At 51.3% G+C, this 9,334-nt stretch overlaps 1 protein-coding gene across 2 annotated transcripts; it reads right to left on the reverse strand.

The window, feature by feature from the left end:
- Nucleotides 1-5,173: 5,173 nt before the first annotated feature.
- On the reverse strand, nucleotides 5,174-8,887 carry LOC136539953 (uncharacterized). Of its 2 annotated transcripts, none has more exons than XM_066531938.1 (7): nucleotides 8,706-8,887; nucleotides 7,515-7,663; nucleotides 7,171-7,418; nucleotides 6,810-7,068; nucleotides 6,219-6,398; nucleotides 5,843-5,998; nucleotides 5,174-5,709 (listed from the first exon to the last, which is right to left on the reverse strand). In XM_066531938.1, the coding sequence occupies exons 2-7, from the start codon at nucleotides 7,533-7,535 to the stop codon at nucleotides 5,533-5,535; spliced, it is 1,041 nt and encodes a 346-aa protein (XP_066388035.1). In that variant the 5' UTR covers nucleotides 7,536-7,663; nucleotides 8,706-8,887; the 3' UTR covers nucleotides 5,174-5,532. The 2 variants fall into 2 exon arrangements, with proteins under 2 accessions (XP_066388035.1, XP_066388036.1); XM_066531939.1 differs by having other exon boundaries at nucleotides 7,515-7,693.
- Between the last annotated feature and the right edge of the window lie 447 nt (nucleotides 8,888-9,334).

Below are 9,334 nucleotides of genomic sequence, written 5' to 3' on the forward strand. Positions count from 1 at the left end.
AAGGGAGAACACATCATACACACACAGTACAAGACACTAGCGTTGACCGAAGCCCTGTATGGGAGATGACAAATCTGAACTATCTTTACTGAGTTGCCATAGTAGTCTATTTATACAACTCTATCTATCTAGTTCCAGTACAGCTGCCCTGCTGCAACAGTGACTAGATAACATATATGGATGACTCTGCGCCGGCCTCTGCATGTGCCTACAGTGCTGTAGGTGAGCCGTGCGGCGCCTGCACCTGCAGCGGCTACAGTATCACAGCAGAGGGCCTTTTGGTGACGCATTTCCTTACTGTGTTCACATAAGGTAGTAGTAGATTATCTAACAATCTTCCCCTAATCCTACCGCTAACCCTTTACCCCCTCCATGCCGATCATCTCCTTCAGCTCCGTGAGTCGAAGACGTCCGAGTGGCTTGGTGAGGACTTCCGCGAGTTGCCGACCAGTTTCGACAAACTTGATGACGATCTGTCCTCCATCGACACAGTCCTTGAGGAAGTAGAACTTCATGTCGATATGTTTACTCCGATCGTGCAAAACTAGATTCTTCGCGAGGGCGATGATGGGCTGGTTGTCCACCATCAGTGCTAGTGGATGAGCTTCCACACCGGTCAGCTCGTCCAGTAGCCGGCGCAGCCACACAACTTGGCACGTCGCTGTAGCCGCTGTTACGTACTCTGCCTCACACGTAGATAGTGCCACCACCTTCTGTTTTAGCGACAGCCATGAAATTAGAGCCGACCCGAGGAAGACGAGCACGCTAGAGGTGCTCCGTCGTCCGTCGATGTCCCTCGCCATGTCTGCATCGCTGAACACAGTGAGCTGCAGCCTACTCCTGTCGGTCTTTGGGAAGATGATCCCATGATCCACCGTCCCCTTGATGTAGCGTAGTAGCCGCTTCACCACATCCTAGTGATCCTCTCTGGGATCCTCCATGAAGCGACTAACGTAGCCCACGACGAACGCCATGTCCGGCCTCGTGTGGACTAGGTAGCGCAGACCGTCAACGATGCTCTGGTAGAGTATTGCATCCACCTTTGCCGCGGTGCTGGCCTTCATCAGCTTCAGCTGTTCCTCCATCGGAGTCACTCATGGCTTGCACTCAGTCATGCCACTCCTCTCCAACAGCTTGGAGGCATACGCGCTCTGACCAAGCATGAGTTCCTCCTTCCCCAGTCTCACCTCGATGCCGAGGTAGTAGGAGAGTGCGCCGAGATCGCTCATTCGAAAACGAGCCGCCATCTCGCGCTTGAAGCTATTGATGTCCTCCGTGCGCGCGCCGGTGACGATTAAGTTATCCACATACACGTCGACGATGAGCTCCTTCTTCCTCCATCGCCACGTGTAGAGCACGTGCTCAGTTGCGCACCGCTGAAACCCAAGCTCACCCAGCGTGACGTCAAGCTTGGCGTTCCATGCTCGTGGGGCCTACCGCAGCCCATAGAGCGCCTTGCGCAGTCAGAGCACCCTATGCTCCTCTCCCTTGACGACGAAACTTGGAGGCTACCTGACGAAGACCGTCTCCGCCAGCTCACCGTTGAGGAAGGCCAATTTAATGTCCAAGTGATGGACACGCTAGTCCTTTGCTGCTGCCAAAGCTAGTAGCAAACGGACCAACTCCATGTGCGCTACTGGCGTAAAGATCTTCTTGAAGTCTATGCCCTCGCGCTGAACAAAGCCTCGGGCGATGAGACGCACCTTGTGCTTGACAATGGCACCGAGCTCATCCTGCTTGACCTTGTACAGCCACTTCAGGCTAATCGGACGGCATCCTAGAGGTGGATCGACGAGCTGCCAAGTCTCGTTTTCCTCGATCGCCTTCATCTCCTCCAACATCGCCCGTCGCTAGTTTTCATCGCGCTTGGCTAGCACGAACGCGGGTGGTTCCTCTGCACTGACGAGCAGCAGCTCTATGTCATTGAGCAGCCAACCAGCCAGTCCTAAGGGTCCTATGCTGCCGACGATGTCGTCCAGCCTGCGGAACCGCACATCCTCACCTTTGTGGAAGGCATCCACAAACTCAGTGATGTCACTTGGAGGTGAGGTGAACTCGATCGATATCGATGGAGTTCCCTATTCCGCCGGAGTGCTCGGCACCGCACCTGGAGTGCTCGGCACCCTGGTTGTAGTGCTCGGCACTACTTCTGGACAACTCGTCATAACTCCTGCAGTGTTCAGACACACTGGAGGAGTGCCCAACCTCAGTCTTGGAGTGGTCGGCACCACTACAAGACGTCTCGGCTCCGCCACGGAAGTGCTCGGCACCCATCCTGGAGTGGTCGCCACCACTGTAGAACCTCCCGGCACCACTCCTGGCGTGCTCGGCATCTCTCCAGGAGTGCTCGGCAGTCCTCTCGGAGTGCTCGGCATCCCTCTCGAAGTGCTTGGTACTGCCCCAGGAGTGCTCGGCTCTACCACCGAAGTGCTCGGCACTCCTCCTAGAGTGCTCAACACCTCTTCCCCAGCGTCTCCACCATCGTGGATGACCAAGTGCTCAACGACGAAGGTGCTGGTGAAGCCACTAGCTTCCCCCGTGCTCGGACTGCTCCAGTCCCAAGCCGTCTCCTTGTCGAACACGACGTCGCGCAAGACAAGCACCTTGTCTCCGCATGGGTCATAGAGCCGGTACGCCTTGGTACCCTCCACGTAGCCTAGGAACACCATGGGTGTGCTCCTGTCCTCTAGCTTGGTGAGGTTCGGCTTCGTCTTTCTGACGTGGCCGATGCAGCCGAATGTCCAGAGGAAGGACACGCTCGGCTTGCGCCCATACCAAGCTTTGAATGGCGTCTTGTCCGTCAGGGCCTTGGTCGAAGCGCGGTTGAGGATGAACACCGTCGTGGTCACCGCCTCCCCCCAGAACCTTGTCGTCATGCCTTTGGCCTTCATCATGGATTAGGCCATGCCGACCACCGTCTGGTTCCATCGCTCCACCACGCCATTCTATTGTGGCGAGTACGGCGCGGTGTGGTGCTGCCCCACACCCTAATCCGCACAGTATGCAACAAACTCCACCGAAGTGAATTCGCCACCGCGATCGGTCCTCAGCACGCGGAGCTTCTTACCGCTCTCGGCCTTCGCGCGCATCTTGAACTTCTTGATCGCCGCCGCTGCTTCGTCCTTGCTCATTAGGAGTTGCAGCCACATGTAGCGACTGCAATCATCCATGAGCAGAAGGAAGTACCGTCGATCACCGTTTGTAGCTGACGTGATCGGCCCGCAGAGGTCACCGTGGACGAGCTCGAGAGTGTCCTTCGTGCGATACTTGGCCGCCTTTGAGAATGGTAGTGTCCTCTACTTCCCGGCCAGGCAGCTATCACACAGCTCGCCTCCGTGCTTGATGTGGGGTAGCCCTCGGACCATCTTCTCCAGCCGACCAAGCGCGTTGAAGCTGAGATGTCTGAACTGGGCATGACACATCCACGGTTCCTTGGAGTGCCTTGCCGCCAGGCACACCGGCTGCTCTACCTTCAGGTCGAGCAGGTACAACCGGTTCATGGACCTCTTCACCTTGGCGAGAAGTCGCTGCTCCCGGTCCCTGATCCTAAGGACTCTGTCCTTGATCAGTACCTCGCTACCGCGCTCATCTAGCTGATCAATGCTGATGATGCTAGAACGCAGCTGTGGAATGTAATATACATCCGTTAGCGCGCGGTGCTCCCCGTTCTAGCACTGAAGATGATGGTGCCACGCCCTTGGATAGCCACCCTTGAGCCGTCACCAAACTTCACCGTACCAGTAATATCGTCGTCGAGCTCGGAGAAGGATGCATTGGAGCCCGTCATGTGGTTGCTGGCACCAGAGTCTAGATACCACCGCTGCTCCTGGTCGGCGCCCACACGTCCGAGGTGGTCTTGGGTGCGTGGTTCGTCGAGGTTGACGGTCTTCAGGGCCTTCCTAGGTCCTTCCACCGTCGTCGTCTCTTCCCTCTCCTCGGTCTCGATGTCATGCAATGCACAGAACGTCGTCATCAGGATAGTGGCCTCATCCTCATCATCAGCTTGCGCCAGATGAGCCTAAGCCTTCTTCTCCTGCTTGCGATTTGGGCACTCCCGTGCCTAATGGCCCATCTTTTCGCAACATCGGCAGTCGTTGGGGTCGACCTGCTTCTTCTCCGAAGAAGCCTTGCCGCGACGCTTGCCATCGCCACCGCGGCTGGAGGAGGCTGCCTTCCTAGAGTTCCTCTAAGCAGCCCACTCCTCTTTCGTCAGTAAGAGTTTTTCGTTGTCCTTCGTTGCTGTCGCCTGCTCCAGACGCTCGTCCACAGCCCGCAGACAGCCTGTCACATCCTCAATGGTGAGGATGGACAAGTCCAGCATTGTCTCTATGAAGAGAGCGATCTGGATGTTCTTTGCCAGCACGGAGTGGAGGTACTTAGAGACCGCCTCCTCTTCGTCGACAGTGACGCCATGGCTCTTCAGCTTGCTGATGAGCGTCTGCAGGCGAATGGAGAAGTCCTCCACCGTTTCACCATCCTTGAACTTGAGGTTGACGTACTCCTGCTTCAGAAGCTGGGCCGTCGCCTTCTTTGCGTGGTCGGAACCGACGCGCATCGCCGCAATAGCCTCCAACGCCTCCTTAGCAGAGCTCTTTGCCCCCAACAGCTCCCTATACTTTGCCGGTACAGCAGCGATGATAGCCTACAATGCTGACATGTCATTTTCTTCATTGTCGGTGCCCTTGTCAACAGCATTACAGAGCCGTCGGGCTTGAGCTTGACCTTCATGGTCACCGACCACTCTCCATAGTTGGTGCGAGTCAGCGTCGGCCAACTGGTGCCGCTGACCTTCCGCACCGTGCGAACAACGACATCCGGTCGTGGCTGGGCAACCACAGCAGTGCCACTGCTGTCACCCATCTCCGAACTGCCCGTCATCGCGAGTGGTTAGTCTGACGATGACGCTTGTACTGCTCTGATACCACTTGTTGGCCCACAGGATCACCGACTCAAATGAGTGAACCATTCACCAGTCTTGTCGAGCACTCGCTAGTGTTGTCGAGCACCCACTAGCCGTGCCGATCACGAACAAGCGTTGTCCGTCCCCACACACTATGGCTAGAGCTAGAAGAAGAAGGGAGAACAGAACATACACACAGTACAAGACACCGGCGTTGGCCGAAGCCGTGTATGGGAGATGATAAATCTGAACTCTCTTTACTGAGTTGCCGTGGTAGTCTATTTATACAACTCTATCCATTTAGTCCCAGTACAGCTGCCCTGTTACAACAGTGACTAGATAACATACAGGGCTGACTCTGCGCCGGCCTCTGCATATGCCTACAGTGCTGCAGGTGAGCCGTGCGGCGGCTGCACCTGCAGCGGCTACAGTATCACAACAGGGGACCTTTCGGCGCCGTCTTCCCTTGCTGTGTTCACATAAGGTAGCGGTAGATTATCCAACAAAATATACTTTCATTGTATTTCCTACTCCTGCTTAATGAATACCGTGCTCATGCACGTTCGAGAAAAAAAAATCTCTCATCCCTCTGAAAAATTGGGACTACGACCTTTCTCATTTGGCCCTGATCATCACTTGACATAGTCTGCATCATCAAGGAATCGACCATACTGTGTCCCATTCAGCACCTGGCTCACCTGCTCCCAGTTGTCGACGAGGTCCGGGAGGGGCCTGGTGTGGATCTTCACGTGCTTGCTGGACAGCTTCCTCACTGGAACCCCCAGGAATTCCTGCACCCGGGACAATGCCTGCAGAAGGCATCATCAGAAAAAGAGCATATCCCTGTTATTATTGCTATCATTGGGTAACCTTGTTTGGAACTCTAAAGCCATCAGAGGCTGCTGGGAACGTTTGTTTGTTTGTTTGTGTTGTGATGCCTACATTTCTGTCGCGGATCACGTCCTCGTAGTAGAGGACCATGTGGCGGGTGTTGCTGAAGCGACCCAGGCAGGTTCTCATGGCGCGTTGGGCATTTCTGATGCTTGGAATCAGAGTCGATACGTCCAGCTCTGGCTTGAACCTTGCCAGGATCTCAGCCTGCCCAGATAAAAGGCACCGACATGATTTGCCAAGAGGATATATACCATTGCCTGTTTGACTTTTATCCATTCAAAACTGAGTAACTGTCAGACAGCTTTGGTTTAGTCATGTCTCTAATTATGCAGTAGCTAGGCCTCTCCATAACTGAATAACTGATTCATAATCTAAATAATTGATTCAGAAAATGTACTGACTGATTGCACACGTTGAGAGATACCTCCTCTTTTGAGTGAACATGTGATTTGTGGATGCCATTCAGCTGCTTTGTTTTCCTGTCGTAGTTGTTCGCCGACACAGAGATAAGCCTCCGTAATGTGTTTCTCCTGAAGAGGAATATAACCATTGCACCCCTCCTGTTTAAATAGTTAACGATGTCTCGATGGTTTTCCATCAGTCCCTGCAGAACAGGAAGCAAGCCATTTTAGGCCCTGTTTGGAACGTGGGAACTTTTTCCATGTCCCTGCGTTTTTCTTGTAAAACTAAAGTGATTCCTGTGAAATTCCTATTCTTGAGTTCCAAAGTACTTTGCTTGATAAACTCACATCTAGCTTTCAAAAGTCAATAGCATGACTACTAGCTTCTTTTTTGGTTGATAACATGATTACTAGCCCTTTTAAGTTACCAAAAAAATCACTCTTTTTTAGGTTTGGAGCACAAGAACATAAATATATTGTCAAAGGCTACATGATACGGCCTAGCTATACCACTTGTGGAGCAAGAGCAACCAAACAATATGTACATGAAAAGAGGCTCACTGATAGTAAACATTTACACAGACCCTAGTAAAGGAATGATGCAGCTTAGTTACCTGGTTTAACATCCACTTCAACCCAAATGCTGTTGTGCACTCATTCTTCGCCGCACTAGTGATCCAGTCCATATCATACAATCTGTCAAGAGTTTCAAAAATAGACGAAATGTTTTCCCTTCTATCTCTCACAGAGAAGATCTCGCCATTCGAGCTGACATTGGGGTGGCTGTTGAGCAAAGTCTCGAACCACCCGCTTCCTGATCTTTGCATAGATATGATAACAAAGAAGCGGACCGGGTTACATGCACATTCACCCCTGTGAACCGGGAAATGAGTGCAGAGAAGCATGAATCAGACAACACATGTCATCATATATATAGAACAAGAACACAAGAAGGTTCTGACGAACTGAAGTTACCTGTCGTAAGTGACAGGCCTCGGAAAGTGCACATATCGCATCTGCTCATGTGGAACTGCAGGTCTTCTGCAACGGATTTCTGTCTGTTCAGCTCCGTCTGCGCTGGTCATTTTTTGTTCATATTCCAAAGTTATCTGATGGAAGGAGAAGTAGCAGACATAGAAGCTGAACATAGCAATGAAGAAGACAAGAACAGATCGTAGAGGCAACACAGCTGGGCCCTTTGGACTTTTTAATGGATAAATACTCTGTAAACAAATATGAAGAAAAAGGTAATAACGAGTACGTATTTTTTATGATAAATAAGTGAGATGAAGAAACAAAAATTTCTAGTACATCGTTACCATTCTCTCTTGTGGTAGCATTTGCTACATCAACTGAGTGTTCATTGTCCTTGCTGCGTTGCATATGAGCGAGGAACTGATTTTTTTTTTCGCGAGCGGGATTGCACAACTCACCTCAGCTTTTCTGAACTAGTTGTACTGCATTGCATCTACAGAATTTCAAAGTTAAGATTTAACCCCTGTGCAAGAAGGACGCTTTATTAGACCTGGAAAGTGTGGGCCAGGAAGAAAATTGATCCATTTTTTTTACCCCGATAGAATGGAACCAATATTTAGCAGCTCAACTCGAGAAAGATTCGTAACAGTTTCTGGACTACGCGATGCAGAGTAGAGCAATCGTGGTGCAGCAATAGATGTAGCAATGACCGTACAGGATTAATGGCAAAGAGGCTTGTGAATGAAGAGCGGGCCCCTTGTTGTGCGGCAACAGAAGTCGTTGCATCAGGATCAGGTACTAGAAAGTGCGGAAACCACGTCGAAACTGTCAACGAAGAAAACGCAGCGAAATGGGTGGCTTCTTTCCCTGATTGCCAGGCCCCCACCCCCACCTAAGATCGTCTGCAGCTAGCATTGCTGGCATCAACCAACCAACGGTTGCTTCTTGCAAAGTTTTTTCCATGCATCTACGCAAGCAAATAGTTAAGGCTGGGACAATGATAGCAACATGAATGAATGAGTAATAACAGTAGTTTTGCTCTATCTCTCTCTTTCACACACAACAAATAAAGAAATTAATTAAAAAATGAAAAGGGAATAGCTACCATACGAACCAGTATCACAAGTCAGATTCAAGGATTGCTCAGTGAAGTCGAAAATTTGGGTTGGGGAAAAGTTTGAATGAAATCTGTCGAAAGGCAGGCCCTAGATGTATACCTGCATTGCAGGATGCAGCTGGATCAAAGAAGCAGGCTGAGGATTAATGAAGTCGGGCACTCGATCGGTCCATTTCCGTGCAGCTTATTAGGAGATCGAGATTCAAGTGTGGAAAAAGAAAAGAAAAAAAAACCATGCAAAAGCAAGAACCATGAAGATTGTAGTCCCAAAGAGAAAGAACACAGGAAAGGTGGAGAGGCAATCCGCAGACCGCAGGAAGGAGATGATGGAGGCACAGCACACACGAACATTCTGAATGAATCTTGTACCACAGCGCCGGCGGCCAAGGCCATGAGCACAGCAAGCAACACCACGTACCTGGTTCGGCCGCGGCAATCGAGGACTGAAGGCTGAAGCACTGCAGTGGTGGATCGAACAGGTCGATCGGATAACGGAGGAGAAGCAACCTCTCGACGTCTGCGTCTGCGTGGGTGGTCGGCGCGCGGAACGGAGGTGGTACAAAGAGGAAGGAAGAGGAAGAGTGAGGGAGGAGAAATTAATAAGAGAGTAGTAGCAGGTACGGCGTGTGACGTCGTCGCGGGAACGGGAAGAAGAGAGGAACAGAGAAGAAAGCGCGCGCGGACGCGGAAATGAAAGCGAGAGGCCGAGCGAAAGGAGGTCACATGGTTTAGTGGAGCAGCAGCAGAAATTGCGTGGGAACGAATATAGATTGGAGGCCGAACGAGCGATGCTTGCTGATGCAAGTCTGCGACGACTGTGACAACGACGTACGATCACGATTCACGATGGGTCGGGTGGTTTGGTAACGGATTCCAGCTCGATCCATCGAGCATATACACTGGCTTGGTCATTTATTTATTACATACATATACATACGTACATGATACGTCTGGGACTTGTCTTCGTGTTAGCTCGGATGATCAGTAGTACTATGTTTCTTTTTCATATAGAAATAGAAATAGAAATAGAAAATTTAAATACGCATG

Source organism: Miscanthus floridulus, chromosome 2 (genome assembly GCF_019320115.1).
Source record: "Miscanthus floridulus cultivar M001 chromosome 2, ASM1932011v1, whole genome shotgun sequence".
Lineage (NCBI taxonomy): Eukaryota > Viridiplantae > Streptophyta > Magnoliopsida > Poales > Poaceae > Miscanthus > Miscanthus floridulus.

Bases quoted from the DNA above. Each gene is read 5' to 3' on its own strand.
- LOC136539953 (XM_066531938.1), bottom strand. From the start codon at position 7,535: ATGCTACCACAAGAGAGAATG. The intron at 7,419-7,514 runs GTAACGATGTAC...ATTTGTTTACAG, and splicing joins TGCTACCACAAGAGAGAATG to AGTATTTATCCATTAAAAAG. The intron at 7,069-7,170 runs GTAACTTCAGTT...CCCGGTTCACAG, and splicing joins AGGCCTGTCACTTACGACAG to GGGTGAATGTGCATGTAACC.